This window comes from Phocoena phocoena, chromosome 13 (genome assembly GCF_963924675.1).
Source record: "Phocoena phocoena chromosome 13, mPhoPho1.1, whole genome shotgun sequence".
Lineage (NCBI taxonomy): Eukaryota > Metazoa > Chordata > Mammalia > Artiodactyla > Phocoenidae > Phocoena > Phocoena phocoena.
The window spans coordinates 88,989,193-89,007,000 of NC_089231.1; the positions used below are offsets into that span (position 1 = coordinate 88,989,193).

General features: G+C 54.1%; 1 protein-coding gene across 2 annotated transcripts in view; it reads left to right on the forward strand.

The window, feature by feature from the left end:
• ADGRD1 (adhesion G protein-coupled receptor D1) overlaps positions 1 to 17,808 on the forward strand; it is a 139,752-nt gene that overhangs the window by 41,193 nt on the left and 80,751 nt on the right. For both annotated transcript variants that reach the window (XM_065889968.1, XM_065889969.1), the window contains 2 exons: positions 1,374 to 1,449; positions 11,283 to 11,415. In XM_065889968.1, the coding sequence (XP_065746040.1) occupies positions 1,374 to 1,449; positions 11,283 to 11,415 (209 nt within the window). The remainder of the gene's footprint in view (positions 1 to 1,373; positions 1,450 to 11,282; positions 11,416 to 17,808) is intronic.

Genomic DNA, 17,808 nt, shown 5'->3' on the forward strand with positions numbered 1-17,808 from the left:
CTGCCATGACTGTCCCGTCTGCCCCTTGAAAAGTGACTGTGCCTCTGTAGGCGTGTCCCTCCGTCCCAGGGGCCTCGGGCGGTCTGGGGAGTCGTGGATTCTCAGTTCCTGACAGTCTGGCCGGAGGCCATGCGCTTTCCGGGTTCTGCCTTCAGGACTGGGGGCCGGGCTGCGGGGTGCAGGGCCATGGTGTCCCATCCCCAGCACGGGGTCCTCACTCCCCAGCCCTTGGGAGCCAACCTCTGCTCCCTGTACCCTCTAGTTTGCCTGTGTGAAAGGTGCTCAGGGATGTCGGGGTATCCTGCTGTCAGGGGACTGTCCCCCCGCACTCAGGGTGAACTACAGAAATTGGGGGGTCCAGGGACATGCCAAGGCCAACCGACTGCACGTGGGATCTTTTCATCTCACACGGCTGCGCGATCTGTTAGAAATCCTCAGTGTCTCAGAGTCGGCAGAACCGCAGCCTCACGGTCTGTACGTCCGGAAGCTTCTCACACTTGCCGGTAGAGCTTATTCGTCGCAAGCACCGACTCTGTGGATGGAACTCCTGGGCTTGAATCCTGGGTCAGCCACACACTTACTGGGCAAGTTATTGAACCTGCCTGGCCTCAGTTTCCTCATCTGTGATAGGGGACAGTCTTAGTACCTCCCGCAGTATATTGTGGTGAGAATTAAAAGAGCAAAGCTTATACCAGTACCTGGCACACGGTAAGTGTTACGTGAATTATTAACTACGTCCCTGAAATCTTAACGCACTCAGCCAACATCCCGAAGAGCTCGGAGGTCAGCTTGCAGCTGCTCCTCCCGGCCTCCTGTTAAGCTTGTGCATGGAGGTAACAGAATAGATGATTCTTGTTTCCAAGATGGAATATCACAGAGAGGTGGGACCCAGCCGAAGGCGTGACGGACGTCTGGGTGACTGTAAATCCTGCCTCTCTCGAGCGCTGGCGTTGCTGTAAATACTCCAGATGCAGACAGCCACTGAGATGCGCTCACGACTGCAGCGCTGTCGCCTGGCGCTGCCGTCCACAGCTCGATGGGGGCTCTGCCTTCGGAAGCTCACGGTGTCTGGCTCCCCGGGAGCTGCAGCGTCCACGTGTCCAGAGCTGACTGCCCCGGGCAGCGTAGGGAGCGATTGCCACGGTTGGATTCACAGTTGAAGAGTGGAGGGGGGTCTCTACTCACATTCTGTCCTTGTGGCCAGTTCTGCCCCTGAGTGTCCCTCCCCTCGCCCCCCGAGGAGCTGCCGGGTTTCTGGGTGTGAGGTCTGTGCTGTGTGTTGCTGGACGAGTGGGTTTGGCGGGGAGCTCTGTGTCTGTCCTGCTTGTCACCTGGGATGCTGACAGGTGTCTGGCCATCTGCTCTTTCCCCAGCCTGGACCACCATCGTGGGCCTTCTCTACCGCTCGGTGCACCGTGACCTGAGCAGCATCCAGCCGGCCAGCACCAAGTGAGTCTCTGGGGGCCACACAGCACGGAGCGGGAAAGGGGGTGCTTGTTTGCTGGCTGGCTGACGGCCGTGACACCCGCACCTCCTCACCATCACTGACACGTGCAGCATTGTATCAGAGAACTTGTGACGCTGATTCCTGGTGCTTCACTGTTAGGGCAAAGGAGGAAGACGCAGGGACTCCTACAGTGGGGGTTCAGGAAGCCCTGGGGTGTAGGCTGACAGTGCAGTGGTCAGGAGCATAGGCTGAGTGGCCATATCGGTTCCACCTGGAACTGTGTGACCTTGGACAAGTCAAGTGATCTCTCAACCTCAGTTTCCACTTCTGTGGAATGGGAAGCCAGTAGCACATGCCTATATCAGTCAAGACTGTATTGGCTATATCAGCTTAGGCAGAAGGTCAGGGAACTGAGGGCTCATGTGACTAAGAAGGGCAGGAGTCAGTCGGGTTCAGGCACGGCTGGATCCAGGGACCCAGAGGATGCTTCTTTGACCTGGTCTCTATGTCCCCTGCCTCTGCTCTCCTCTGTGTCAGCTCATTTCTAGGCAGGCCCGTCCATAGAGGCATGGCTGGCTCCGGGTAGCTTCAGGCCCACGTGGGTTGGGGTCCTGAGATCTCAAGAAGGAAAGCGAGTCTCTTTCAGCAATGAAAAGTCAGTTTCATTCAAAATCCAGAGAGGGCTGTGATTGGCCCACTTGGGTCACATGACCATCCGGGCCCCCAGCCCCTGCACTCTCGTTGGCCAGGTCTGCTCACATGACCCACTGGGGCTTGGGAGGGTGGGTCAGCCCTACTCCGACCACGGGCAGGGGCTGGTTCCCTTAGGAGAGGTTAGGGCTGGGCTCCACTCCTCCCTTTCACGGGGTCCCTGGGAGCGGGCAGGGAGGCAGAGCCCAGGACCGGTGCCGAGAAAGGGCCAACGAGGTATGAGCCCAAGGGACCCCTCTCTGCAGTTAGTGTTTGGAAGGTGAAGCCAGTTTTGTTGGGCACAGATCCGCCCCAGACAGGGGCTCCGCGGAGGGCAGCAGGCAGGGGCTGGTCCATCTCTGTTCCCACACGTCTGGCGCGGTGCCGGGCCCAGAGCCGGGGAGGGGGGCGCTCCGAAAAGGTGCTGGAGAGAGAGCCGTGCATCTCAGAGGGAGCCGCACAGGGCCTCCACCCCTGGCCCCGAGGCCCCGCTGCCCTCCCCCGCCGGGACAGAGCCTGGGAAAGCTGATGGTATGAGGACAGGCGTTCCTGCAAGTTCGCTGTCTCTGCTGATGGGAAGGCGTTGCGGGGGCGGGTTTCAGACACTGGCTCTGCTGCCGGTGTTTGGAGGCTTGTGTGATGGAAAAGTAGGCAGCTATTTTTACCGCCTACAGATAAACAAGAAATGATAAATACCTTCTAATGATACAGATACCCGAGCCCTGATATCATGTGTATCTCAGACAGGCTCCTCTCCCTCCTGATGTGAGGGACCAGCTCATTGTACAAAACCCTGGAGGAGGGCGGGGGAAGGGAGCAAACAGTCGTGGTTTAGCTGTAGACCTGGAAGAAAGCCCGGTTCTGGGCCTGGTTGCCTGGGGGAGCCTTATAACTACAGAAAGGGGACCTGGCACTCCGGGTGTGCTTTCCAGACTTCTTCAGGAAAGTCACAGGGGAAGATGCCACACGCTTTCCTCGGAAACAGGCCTTCTTGAATGTTTGGGGGAAATTTCCCCAAACCTGAGATTATGAGTGAATAGTGGATCCATCCTTGGCCCCAATTTATCAATACTTATTTACAACTCTCACTGCTGGAGGTTCCGACTGAAACGGACTGTTCAGCGAAATCCATGAACGTGTATTTCTGGGGATGGCCGAGCCCTGCCGCGGGCCGGGGTAGGGACGTGGGGAGGACGGCGTCTGTACCATGTTCTCGGTACCCGTCATCCTCAGGAAAGGGAAGGAAGGCAGGATCGAGGGTTGCAGAGGGCAGCAGGCACTTTGATTTAATGTGACCGGAACCATCGCTCTATCTGGGTGTTGGCAAGCTTTTGCATAAAGGGCCAGGTGGTTAATATTTTCGGCTTTACCTGCCATAGTGTCTCTGTTGCAGCAGAGCTGTGGGAAGGCAGCCCCAGACAATACATAAAGACATGGAGTGGTGTGTGCTGATAAAACTTTATTTATAAGACTAGGCAGTGCCTGTGGTTTGCACAGCCCCGGTGGACAGTTACATCAGCGCTGGCAGCAGTGGACGGGGCTGGGGCTGACTCTGAGCTGCTGTGGAGAGTCGAAGTGTGAGCTTGAAGCTTGGCCGCTGGGTGTGGTTCCTTCCGTCCCAAGGGCTCCAGCCTTCCCTTCCCTCCACCATCCTCACTGCCCAGGGGTACCCAGCAGGACTCCTGGGAACCTCAGGACCCGGGGCGCCGCGATCAACTCTTATACCCCCTGCAAATCGTGGGCTTGGAGACCCGCACAGGCAGAGAATATCCCCCTCCTCGCAGCCCTCTACCCATCGGCCTTAACACCATTGACCTCTGAACTCTTGTCAGCAGAGACTGTAAGTGCTCATTTTCTTCAAGTCAGAAACAGAATGATTTTGCAATGATGACGGTGTATTTCTCAGGTGTTGAACCTTTAGCCCTAAAGCCAACACTTGATGCAAAGATGTCTTACTGTCAACATTAACCTCAAAAAAAAAAAAAAAAAAAATCACCCCAGCAGCTCTCCAAGTGTGGTCCCTGTTGTGCTTGCTCCCGTAGCACAGGGCAGCACAGGGGTGATACCAAACAGTCGTGCTGTGGTTCACTCTTGGATTTGGGAGCCAGGCTCCCGGCTTTCTTCTTGCCGCCGGCTGCCCTCACCAGCTGGTGGTCTCTTTGCTCTCATGCTCCTTTCTGAGAGGGAGGACGGCCATCCCGATTTCTGAGGGTCTCCGTGAGCACTGAGTTAATGGTTTCAGTAAAGCCCTGGCACATGATACGTAAGCACTTCCCTTATCGCCTCCTGAGGCGGTTGGATGTTCTCCCATCCTCCGCCTCTGAGATGATTATCAAATCCCACACAGGATTAGAAGCAGATCTGTACCATGGCACTGTTGGCGCTCTAGTGTCCCCACTCACCCGCGCAGCTGACTTCATTCCGTTTCAGTTTCGTGCATCATCGTCTACACACATGTTCGGTTTTTTGTGAGATCGAAAGGATGCAGTGGAATCAGAGTGTCCTTTAACCCCCTGGGGAGGGGCGTCAGCGCGTGAGTTTAAAGCACGAGGAGGGGGTCGGGGCAGGATGGGCTGTCCATCCCCCCCGCCCTGGGTAGACCACTCGGGCCCATGTGCTGGCTGCCCAAGGCAACGCCTAACCGTCCACAGGTCCTGGGTGGGGGCTTTGCTGGCCTCTGCGGGCGCCTGGACTTGGGGGCTCCTCCGCGGCCCGCGGCCCCTGGCCCCGTAGTGATAAGGAGCGTTGGGTTCTTGCTGATTCCCAGTTGCCAGGCCAGCAGCTGGGACTGCCGTTTCCTTCCAAAGAGCCGTCGGAGCTGAGCAGGGAGCAGAGTCACCTGCTTCGCCCCCACAGACAGACCCGGGACCCGGAGGGTACGGCACTCCGCGGCTGCAGCAGCAGGGGCAGGGCTGGGACTCGTGCCTCTGGGTTTCAGCATCTCAGTGATGGACTCACACGTGCTTCAGAAGGACGCGTTCTGTGGGGCTTGACTTGGCTTAAATGTCTGCACTTCTCCTTTGTAGAGTAACGCTGAGCAGTCCAGGCGGAAGGACCGGCAGGGTCAAGATCGCCATGTGGCGGCCCTCGGTGTAGCCATCGATCGGGCAAACCTCCTCGGGGCAGACACCAGCGGGTGAAGGGTTGTGAGGGCCCAGGGTTATTCCCCGTCACCCCTCAGGGGACCCGTTAACCACCTCGTGAGAAGGTCCCCAAGAGCGGAGACACCGTCAGCACCACCTCAGCCAACGGGGTCACGCTCGGTGTCACCGACATCGGGACAGGCTGACGTCCTGCGTCCCCTGATGTGAAGCAGTGGGAAGGGTCATCCTGCCCCCAGACGCTCGGTCCGACGCTCCCCACGAGGAAAGTCAAGGGACATTTTGCAAAACTTTGGTCTGGACTGTGAAACATGCACGCAGTAAAAGCAGTAACAAGAGCGGGGACTGTTCCGGATCAGAGGGGACTGAGGGGATACGGTGACTAAAGGGATGCTGTCGTTTCCTTGACGGGAAAGAAGCCTCACTCTGAAGGAGACCGTGGGGACGCTGGGGACATTGGACGGTGGACCAGGCACCAGGTTATGGTCGAAGCCATGTCAGATTTCTGATCGTGATGATGGGATGGTGATTATGTAGAAGGCGGTCTTTGTTTTTAGAAGGTCCCTGTTAAAGAACGTAGAGGTGGAGTGTCGTGATGTACCTTCCGATGGTTCAGCAACAAGGCGTGTGTGTGTGTGTGTGTGTGTGTGTGTGTGTGTGTGTCTAGAGTGTGAGATGCCAGTTAAAGCAATGTGGCAGAACGGTAGGAGGTGGGAATCTAGGTGCACTGTTTCTAGCAAATTTTCTTGCAATTTTCTTGCAATGCAATGCAGAGTTTGGAGAGGAGGGTCCCGGTTTAGGGAAATTCCGGTTCTTGCCGTTCTCTCTTAAGAGACCCCGCTGAACTACTTCTGGACACGGAGAACTCGGCTACTCAGCAACCTGAGTACCACGGAGCTCACGTCCACCATCCTGGTGGGCGCTCTTCTCTTTGGTTGTCCGTTGGCCAGAGGCCTCACGTCCACTCGAGAATTCTCCCAAGTCCCTCCGGCGCTCTCACCCCTGTCACCAGGGGCAGCATCTTTCATGAGGTTCAGGTTTCCTTTGCTTGGTGTTTTCAGCGTCTCATTGCTGCTCCCCAATGGTCAGCGAGGACACAGCTCTGACGGGATGGATGAGGATAGACCCCAGAGCGAGCAGGGCACCATGTTTGAGTGGGAACTCATTAGAAAAGTAGTTCATTTACTAGGGAATATTTGCAGTTAAAATTTTTTTTTTCAGCTTCCCTATACAACTTGGTTTAACTGTGGGCCCCTTGTACTCGGAGTAGTCTCTTCCTGAGGCCCCTTTTCTTATCCCATGTGTGCTAACTTCTCTTGCTTGAGGACCAGAGCTCATCTCTCCACACGCTTGGGTGTTTTGCTTGAAGATTTCAGAGTTCCCAGATCTGCCCCTGAGATCCTGGAATCTTCCATCCTCTCTGGGCTTAATTGAAGGCAGAGATGACCCACAGAGGGGTCGTGGCTCAAATGTGCCGAAATAGGTGAGGCTGCAGGGCTGGACTTTGGGCTGTCAGTTGGGTCCCCCATAGGGGCCAGATGGGTAACTTGGGGGAAGTTAAATGGAGGGGCCGTTTGCAAGGCCATGGTCGGGGTGGGCTCCCCACTAAAAAGGATAGAGTACAGTAACAGGAAAGTTCTCGGAACAAGGAGGTGGGGCGTGCTGCTACGGCCCTGGGCTGAAGGCGGCAGGAGAACACAGTTCCCTGTGCAAAGATGGAGGGGTGCGTGCGGGGACCAGACGGGTACCGGGCCCTTCGGTGGGCTGGGGCCAAGTTGGGGTGGCCCCACGGGGACAGCCCTGTGTGGGCCTCACTCTCCTCTCTGACGCCTCTGATTTCCTACTGGTGGTCCCGTTGGCTGAACGCACCCAAAGCAGAGGGCATGGGGCCTGGATGAGGCAGCGTGGGGCAGGGCTCTGTGCAGAGGAGGGAACGGGCCATAACGCTGCGGCCCCCGCCCCCTGGCTGTCTCCTTTGCCCCATTCCCTCCTTGCATCTAGAATGAGCTGGTTTTCCAACCCGAAAAGACCCCCAAGCCCTGGTATGATCGGCTCCAAAGTGACAGATAATCCAACCTCCAAGTGTTACTGCTCCCTAGAAAATAGGTTAAAAACAAAAAAATCAAACCTGGGTCAGATTTATGAAACCAAAGCAAAACTCTTAGTACAGCTGGAGGTACCAGAGAGATTAAATGAAGTGGTAAAAAAAAAAAACAAAAAAAAAACCCCTCTTTTTATTATGAAAAATTTTGAACATCTGTAAAAACAGAGAGACGGTCATCACCGGGTTATGACCAGGACAATCCACAGCCGTTTGGGCTTCCTCTGTACACCCGGCCTCACCAGTTATTTGGAGGCAATCTCTGACATCATGTAGTTTCATCTGTAAATATTTAGTCTCTATTTTTAAAAGATAAAGACTCTTTAAAAACTACAGAGTAAACTCCCGCCGTTATCGCATCTCAAAAGTAAACAGTAATTTCTTAGTTCTTCTGGTGTCTCGTCGTTGTCGACTTGGGTGGGTCGTGTCGAAAGCGGTGGGCTCCTCCTGGCCCGGCGACCCCGGACCCCCAGCGGGGCCTCTCCGCAGGGCGAACCCAGCCAGGAGGCAGGGCCTCACTGGCTGCACGAGAAGTGAGTCACTGGAGAGCATCCGTGTAAACCCGTCCATATTGGGAAATCGCACTTTCCTGGATTAAAAATGCTCCTGAGGATGCAGTGTAGGCCGTCAGCCTTACCGTGATTTGGTGAGTCTGGTATCGATTCCTGCGCTCAAAGGCGGTGTTTCCCAGACTACATCTGGCTGAATCCACGTGTTCCCGGGGTGGAATCCAGGAATCCACTCTGGATTTGCATTCTGTCCGTTGAGAGAAGGTCCTCCATGTGTTTTCTATTTTTTCCAATATGTTCCACGTTGTCTGCCTGTGAGAAGATTCATTCATTCAACACGTGTTAATTGAAAATGTACCGCGTGTCAGGCACGGCTCTGGGAGCTGGGAGAGCAATGAACAGAATGGGTAAGAACGCGGCCCTCATGGAGCTTGCCTCCCAGTGGGAGAGGACAGCTGACAGCGGGAACTATTAGAAAACGTACACGGAGGGGGAGGAGGGGTGTGTGACAAATGATGCTGTCTTTTTAGAGTTCTATGCCCAGGGTTGTGATTTTATTGTTGGCTGATATTGGAGTCCTAATTTTTGCTAGAAAAGTGACTTCTAGCTTGCTTGCTGGAATTACGTACGTGATGAGTGCACGGAGTCCTGCGGAGGGAAGCGTGGGCTGTGAGGTCTTGGCAAGGGTGAGCGCAGAACATCTCAGCTCCCTGGAATCGCGGGCAGAGAGGTCGTCCACCTGGGAAGCCCCATCGTCTGCGAGTGAGCTGGCCTCTGTGTCACCGGGGACCACATCCTTCTGTCTTTGGGTCTGGTTTGGTCCCTGGTGACATCAAGCCAGTCTTAGGTTTCCACGGCAGGGGCTGAACCCCATGCATTTTCAGTGGGGGTGATAGCACCTCTGTGGGGTGAAGATTGGTTTTGGGGGCAAGGAGTCTGAGCTATTACAGTGGTTGTGACTCCGCAGAGTTGTATAGAGCATGTTTTATGTACGTAAGCAGATTTGCTGTATCTCTGTGGCACTAAAATCTCACGGGATGGGCGGGGTGTTGGTGGCTTAACGGCAGGGTGTTAGGACAAAAATGTCTCATAAGACTCTTGAGGGGGTGAGGAGGAAAACAGTGGTTGAGAAACACTGAAGTAACGTGCTGCTTTCTTTTCAGTGTCTTTTGTTTGTTTTTTTTTTTTAATGTGTGTGACTTATTCTGTGTGTGTCTTCTCGTTCTGGGCTTGCACCAGTGACACTTTCCCAGAGAAGAGCAATCAGACAGAAAATCAGCCATGTTCTCTGAGCTTCCAGCAGCCCCTCAAGATTCCAACCTCGGTGATATTCAGACACGAGGAATCCATGCCTCTGTTTCGCCACAGACCCGGGTCCTCGGTGACCTTCTGTTGCAAAGACCCTCTTGCAGGGTCTTTCCATGAAGGCAGGGCTGGGGTTTTAAATCTTTACAGCGATATTTTTTTAAACATCTCATATTGACAATTCCAGGAACAGTTCTGTGTGCTCCTGGGGACCTGCTCTTTTTTAGGGACACGTATAAGGACCCTGTGTGCAGAGCCGGTTGCGGTGTGCGAAGGGGGACGGTTGCAGGAGCTGCATGGGTCCCGCGGGCTCCAGTCCAGGTCAGCAGCTTTGAGGCTAGTCGGTAGGCGCAGGTAGTTGAGGGAGGAGGAAGAAGATGGTGCCTCCAGCTCGCAGGGGTCGGCTTGACGTTACGAAGATAGTCCTGTGGGCATAGACGCACACAGGGGGCAGAATCCCCAGTCGGGCTTTGGAGAGCGAATGGGAGACACGCAACGTCCAGATTGGGCAAGAGACCAGCAGGCGACTGGGCGGCCCGAGCGCGGGCCGGGTGACTCCACGCCGAAAGCATCCTGGTGTAGCTGTGTCTGAAATTCAGAGTCGGGCAGCAGACATCTGCTGATCTCCTGCCGCACGCCAGGCGGGGCGAGGGCTCGAGCAGACACCGAGAACACAACATTCAGATCGCTGTGCGCTCTGGGAGTCATTCAGGCGCCGCATTCAAGTGAACACCTTAGATCTTGCACCCCAGCTTCCTTGCTTGCCTAGCCCTGGTCCTGGCCCTGAATATCGTTGCAGCCTCATAGCTCCACGAGACAGGTACTGTGTGTACCAGTCAGGATTCTTCTGATGGGGTTGTAAGTGACAGAAACCCCAGTGTAAGCTGTATTTTTTAATTTTCTTTTTAATTTCTTTATTTTATTATTTTATTTTATTTATTTATTGTTTCTGGCTGCGTTGGGTCTCTGTTGCTGTGCGTGGGCTTTCTCTAGTTGCGGCCAGCGGGGGCTACTCTTCGTTGCGGTGCGCGGGCTTCTCATTGCGGTGGCTTCTCTCATTGCGGCGCACGGGCGCTGGGCGTGTGGGCTTCAGTAGTTGTGGCATGCGGGCTCAGTAGCTGTGGCTCGTGGGCTCTAGAGAGCAGGCTTAGTAGTTGTGGTGCACGGGCTTAGTTGCTCCGCGGCATGTGGGATCTTCCCGGACCTGGGCTCGAACCCGTGTCCCCTGCATTGGCAGGCGGATTCTTAACCACTGCGCCACCAGGGAAGCCCCGTAAAGTGTTTTAAGCAAAAGAGGAGTCTGTTGGATCACATGAGCTGAAAGGCGCGCGGGCTGCTCGATCCAGCATCCAGTCGATGTCACTCAGCTCCATCTCTCAGCTCTTCCAGCGGGTGGATCCCCTTCCCAGTCAGTCTCTCTGCTTGTGATTGTAAGCCACTTCTGGGACCTCATGCTTCGGGGCTGACGTCTAGCAGAGAGAAGTGAGAATCTCTGACCCAGCATTTCCTTCTGAATCTTGTTACTTCTCCTCGGACCTTCTTGGACCATGTGCTCACGTCTGACCAGTCAGCATGGTCTGAGGAATGCAGTGCACTGATGCATTCAGGTCAGGATAGCAGGCTTTACTCTTAGTCAAGGATGGAGTTCCCTCCAAAGCACGTGGGCTGCAAGTGGGGAAGGGGTATCACCTGGAGGGAAGCTGAGGTGCCTTTATCAGGAGAAGGGTGAAGGGCTACTGGGTGACAAGACAACAGCTATCTATCACACACTACTACTTACCACACCGGTTTATAGTTAGGGCAAACAGAGTTCCAATAGGTAAGTCACTTGTCCAAGGTCAAGGAAATGGATGGCTGAGATTCAGGCTCATTGTTTTGACCTTTCTGTTCTTCCCCACATCCTGGGCCAACCCCCTTCTTCTACTAGAGTTGTAGACTCTGTGAGGTCAAGGGCTCCCTCTCACCTTTCAGTACCAGCATCAAGCCCTAAAGAGAGCAGCTCTTTGATAGAAATCAAAGCTCCATCCAAAAACGATTTCAAAAAGTCTCGGACTTAACATTAAATTTTAAACCCAAGGGTTGTTTTCTTTTTCTGTGTGTTTTGTGATGATTTTTCATTTCTTTCCAAGGATCGCTGAGGCAGCAAATTACAAGCACTGCTTGCTGTCTGTGAGCAGCTGTCTGATTTCCCTGGAGGTCTTCCCGACGCCGAAGCTCTCCCAGAGTTCCCCTCTCGTCACCGTCCATCTGTGGCACCATTTGGTGAGTTCGAGTGAATCTGTCCTCATTCCTGTTCTTTGATTTCGTTTTGCAGCGAGGAATATTCGTGTGTATGATTGTATGAAGAATCTTAGATGGATTGGGGCTGGCCAGGATTAGCGTTTCCCTCTTCCTAGCATTCGTTTTCTTGGGATTGTTTGTGAACAGCGGTGGAAAATCCCCCCGATGGCACTGGGGTTGGACACACAGTACTGACTTTGGGTAAAAAGGCTTCTAAGAACAGATGTCACTTTCGTAGATGTGTGCGCCACGATCGTGGGTATTGCTGATTTACAATAAATGTCGTTTTTGGAGGAGGGGGATATACGGACTGATTCTCCCTTATCTTGATAATAGCCATTAGTAAGTTGGAGAGCTTGGTTCTCTCTGGGAAACAGTTTAGTGTTTTGAAGAGACTTTTTTTATGCTTTTGGTTTTGAGTGATGAGCTCTTTGTTTTGCCTCATTGTAACCGTAATTCTCTCTGCCTTCAGTTTATCTTTGTCAGTGATAAGAACGACAGATGTATTGGGGACGCAGATGTGCACCTGTCCTTTAAAAAGTACGCTTTTCCCTGTGTCAGGACCATGTGCTGTGACACAGTGTTGATTCGACACTTGACGGTGTGATTTTTCAAGGAGTTTATTAAAAAATGCAATATATATGTATATAATTTAGTTTATTGAAGTGTAGCTGGTTTACAATGTTTTGTTAGTTTCTGCTGTGATTCAGCTATACATATAAAATAGATATAGATATAGATACACACACTCTTCTTCGTATTCTTTTCCATGATGGTTTATCATGGGCTACTGAATGCAGTTCCCTGTGTTCTACGGTAGGACCTTGTTTATCCATTCTGTATGTACAATAATAAGAATTAAATATATGTTTGATTGCTTGAAGTCACACAAAGACATTTCCCGCCAGGATTTTCCATTTTGTTCCGTTTTATACTGTTCCATCCCATTCCATCAACATTACCTGAAGCCCTACTATGTGCCAGCCTCCGGGTCCGTCCACCTGTGTTTTCGTCCCCTCCTCAGTGAGACGGCCATCGAGGGAAGCCAGTGAGTCAGGACACGGTCGCTCTCACTGCAGCTCCCGACTCACCCTGCCCCCGACCCTCATTCCCCACGAAGGTCAGGCCCCTTCTTGGTTCCCTCAGAACCCAGCTCCGCCCAGCCGTCCACACTTTCTGGCCAGTGTTCATCTGTATTTGTGCTCTCGCAGGCTGATGGCACCACCCGACAGCCGTTGCTCTGTTCTGTCTTTCATCCTGACGGTTTCGCCGGTTTCTCACGTCCCTCTCGTCATCATTCCCTCCTTCCTCAGGGAAGGACGTTTTCCTTCTCTTCCTCGGGAACCTTCCCTCCCTTCCTCCGCCCCCGCTGTCTGCCTGCTCCATCCCTCTCTCTCACGCCCTTTCCGTCCACAGGCAAACTGTCCTGACCTGAGAATGGCCCTCTCACCCTACCTACCTCTCTCCCTCTCTTTTTGAAGATCACAAAACATTTTAAATTGTGGTAAAATACACATAACATAAAATTGACCTTCTGAACCGCTTTCCATCCTGCAGCTCAGCGACGGAAGTTAAGTACTCACGTTGTTGTGCCTCCGTCACCACCCTCCATCTCCAGGACTCTCTTGATCTCGAAAAACTGAAACCCTGCCCCCATTAAACACGAGCTCCCGCTCCCGTCTTCAGCCCCGCCCCCCGCCCCCCCCTTCTCCCTTCTGTCTTTATGACTTTGGCTACTCTGGGAGCCTCGTGTAAATAGAGTCATAGAGGGTTTGTCCTTTTGTGTCTGGTTTGTTCCACTGAGCATCAAGCCCTCAAGGTCCATCCGTGTTGTAGCAAATGTCAGAAAGTCCTCCTTTTTTGTGTGTGGGTGGGGGGCAGTGCCATGCGGCATGTGGGATCTTAGTTCCCCGACTAGGGATTGAACCTGCGCACCCTGTAGAGGAAGCGCAGAGTCTCAACCACTGGACCGCCTGGGAAGTCCCAGAATGTCCTCCTTTTTAAGGCTGAATCATATTCTATGGTGTGGATGGACGACATACATTTTGTTTATCCAGGCATCCGTCAGTGGGCACTTGGGTTGCTCCCACCTTTAGGCTATTGTGAATAATGCTGCCATGAATGTGGGTGTGCAAGCGTCTCTCCAAGACCCTGCTTTTGGTCCTTTCAGGTGTGTGCGTGCAGAAGTGGCATCGCTGGTTCCCAAGTTCCAGAGATCTTATGTGACGTCCACCTCCCTTCCCTTCTTCAGACTATTTAAAGTCGATTTTTACCATCTCCACTTTCCATACACATTTTCGAACTGCAAAAATGGTCTCACACGTCTCCAGAGACCCCTGCTCACCTGGGCTCCGTCAAGGCCTGTGCCCCGCCGCAGCCCCTGACGCCCCAGCCCCGGGCTTGCAGTCCACGCCCTGCAGGTGCCGCCCTTTCCCTGGTATCAGCTCCACCTCCTGTAACTCCCTAACACAGGTGTTCCTTCAGCCCCTCTGCATGAACGTTTACTTCTCTGAATTCATGGGGATGCCGTGATTTCAGCCATCACCTCCGGGCAGATGTTCCCGATGACACAAAACCCACCTCTTCCCTCGGCCTCGCTCCTGTTTCCGGGCAGGTTTCTCGGCTCCGTGTGTGCAGGTGGGCACGTTACCCCCGAGCCCGCACGTCCTCTGTGTCTGTCCTCTGTCACCACATCGCCTTCTCTCCGCTCTGAGCCTGGCACCCTGGCGCCCTCCTGGGTCCTGGTCCCTGCGCAGGACCAGCTGTGACCCTATTTTCAGAGCATCCCTCGCACCTGCTCTGCCCCGCCATCCCTTCCCTGGTTCTGCCTGAGCTAGAAGCTTCCTGACTGTTCTCCCTGCTTCATTCTCCCCGAGTTCCAGGCTTATCTTCCAGAAACACATGCCAGATGGCCTTACTCACCTATTTAAAATCTTTCGGTGACTAAGGTTTCCCTGAAGACACATTTCAACTCCAGGCCTCACGGTCGGTCTCTAGCAGACCTTTCCAGTCTGACTTTCTGCTTGAATGTCTGTCTGGAGGAATGGAAACGCTCGCTCTCCCCTGAAGTCCAGGCCTGGTGGGCCTCCACCCTTGCATGTGCCCCTGCCTTTGTCTGGAAGGCCTTCTTTCCACGTCTCTGAGGTCAGTCCCACCTCCTCCATGAAGCCCTCTCTGATGTCCCCAGGGAAGGGCCATGTTTCCCTCCAGGCCGTCTTTGCACTGCATCAGTACCACCTCCGAGGACCGTATGTTATTATTTATGCAAATCGATCATCTCTTAAGCCAGCCTGTGCGTTTCTGGAGGAGCTGCCCTGGACCCTGTTTGGAATCACTGGTTCCTTCCTCACGATGCCCGGCATTGAGCGTTGGCTCACAGCAGTGGCTCAGTAAATGGCTGTTGAGGAAATGCTGAGCTCGGAGTCAACAGCACCGTAGAGTGGCCTCGTCAGGAGCTGTGTTGTTCCTTGTGTGTGTTTGTGTGGCTCCTCTTTCATGGAGAGATGCTCGTCCCCGGGCAGAGGCTCTTCCCTTGCTGCCACGGTGCGGACGCAGCTAACTCGGCAGGAGTGAGCTCGGCGGGCTCAGCCTGTGTTGGAAATCTGATCCTGGCGTGAAGCAGCGGCATTTTTAGTGCTTCCAGTGTTGGGGGTCTTATAACGTGGCATCGAGATATGCAAGTCTGTAACCCAAGTGTGTAAAAGCAGAGAAGCCTTGCTCTGAACGACTCTGGAAGCGATGTGTGTTTGAGGCTGAAGTGGCCCTAGGGAAGGGGGCTTTGAGTCACGGTGGTCGCTGGGGACCAGGCTGTGCTGGGGCTGTGGGTTGTGCTGGGGAGTGGGGGGCTCGGGACCAGGGCCTGCAGCTGAGGCGCGAGGCTGAGCGGGCAGGGGAGGGAGGGGCGCGTGGCCTGAATGCAGGACTTCCCGGCGTCCAGACCCTCAGTGAGTTCACGGGGCGGGGATGTGTCCGTGCGTGCACACACACACACCCAGGACACGCATAGACCCGGCACACACACACACACACACTCAGGACATGCGCTGACACACAAATACACACACACATGCAGACCTAGCACACACACAGACACACACACACCCAGGACACACATAGACCCGGCACACACACAGACACACTCAGGACATGCGCTGACACACAAATACACGCACACATGCAGACCTAGCACACACACAGACACACGCACACCCAGGACACGCATAGACCCACCACACACACAGACACACTCAGGACATGCGCTGACACACAAATACACGCACACATGCAGACCTAGCACACACACAGACACACACACACCCAGGACACACATAGACCCGGCACACACACAGACACCCAGGACACGCATAGACCCACCACACACACACAGACACACAGACACACACACACCCAGGACACGCATAGACCCGGCACACACACAGACACACAGACACACACACACCCAGGACACGCATAGACCCGGCACACACACAGACACACTCAGGACATACGCTGACACACAAATACACGCACACATGCAGACCTAGCACACACACAGACACACGCACACCCAGGACACGCATAGACCCACCACACACACAGACACACTCAGGACATGCGCTGACACACAAATACACGCACACATGCAGACCTAGCACACACACAGACACACACACACCCAGGACACACATAGACCCGGCACACACACAGACACCCAGGACACGCATAGACCCACCACACACACACAGACACACAGACACACACACACCCAGGACACGCATAGACCCGGCACACACACAGACACACAGACACACACACACCCAGGACACGCATAGACCCACCACACACACAGACACACACACACACACCCAGGACACGCATAGACCCGGCACACACACACAGACACACTCAGGACATACGCTGACACACAAATACACGCACACATGCAGACCTAGCACACACACAGACACACACACACCCAGGACACTCATAGACCCGGCACACACACACAGACACACACACCCAGGACACGCATAGACCCGGCACGGACACACACACCCAGGACACACATAGACCCGACACACACACACAGCCATACACACACCCACACCCACCCTCCTTGTTAGATCAGGCTGGTGTGAACCTGGAGTTTGAAGAGCGGGGCTGATTTTGTTTTGTTTATCAGGGTTCCCTCCCTCCCTCTCCCTCCCTCCCTCCCAGCCCCTTTCTGAGTAGGGCCGTCTCCAGGGCCCCCTACCTTCAGGACCTCACCACCAGCCAATGTCTTTTGGGATGTTCTGCCATAAAGATCCTTACATTAAAAAAAATGTTCTCAGTATTTTCTTAGGAAACCAACTCGAGCCGGTTACTGGTACAATGAAATAAACAAGACAGAGCCCACTGCCCTGATCTCCAGGGGCTTTGCTTTGAGCCCCCGGCGCTCGGTGCTGTCTGGGTGGGACCCGGCTGACAGACGGTGGCGGCCTGTGTAGCCGGGCCTTCTGCTCCACGTCGTCTCCGGAATCTCTGTGTCGGGCACGCCTGGGGCCCAGCGTGTGTGTCCTCAGAGCCTGTGTTCAAACCCATCACAGTGTTTTGCTTCGTTTATGTCCCTTGCTTCCCAAACCACCAGACTGTCCGGATTCTGACCCTGTCCTTTGGCCGCCCCCAGTCGTGCTGGTTTGCAGGTGGTCTCTGCTGCTCTGCCGAGTGTCCCGGCCGGTGTGGGGCGCCTGCTGGGCTGCAGCCTTTCCCAGCTCAGGGCCCTTGGCCGGGCAGCTGGCACGAACCTGTGTCCCCTGCGTCGGCAGGCGGACTCTCAACCACTGCGCCACCAGGGAAGCCCCGAGGCTTTTTTTATATCTTTCCTTCCCCAAAGCTGGCTCTCACGATTCTCAGTATTTTTACTTATTAGTAAAATAAAATATATCACACATACAGAGTAGTTCAGGATTGCTAACCCACACCCCCGTGGGAAACAGGTGTACTAGCCAGAGGGCAGTATTTGTTCACGTTCTCTCTGCCATTGGCTTACACTATACAGTGGAAATTCTGTTTCACAAAGTTACCCAGGTTGGTTCCTTTCTTCTCCCTTCCCTTCAGAGTGGGTTAATGATTCGTGATACAGTTAGATTCATCTGTGGTTGTGTGTATTCAGTGATGGATGGGCCCCATTCCGGTCAATTTTAGTTTTGATTTATTTGGGGTGGGGGTATATGAAATGTAACCACAGTCCTAAGGGTCCGATCTACACAAGCAGGTGCACTCGGAGGCATGGCACCCCATGTCCTGCTCCATCCTCTGTTCTTTGCCCATCCCCAGCCATGCCCTCTAGGTAAGCAGTTCTCTTAGTTTCTGGTTTATCCTGTGTTTCGTTTG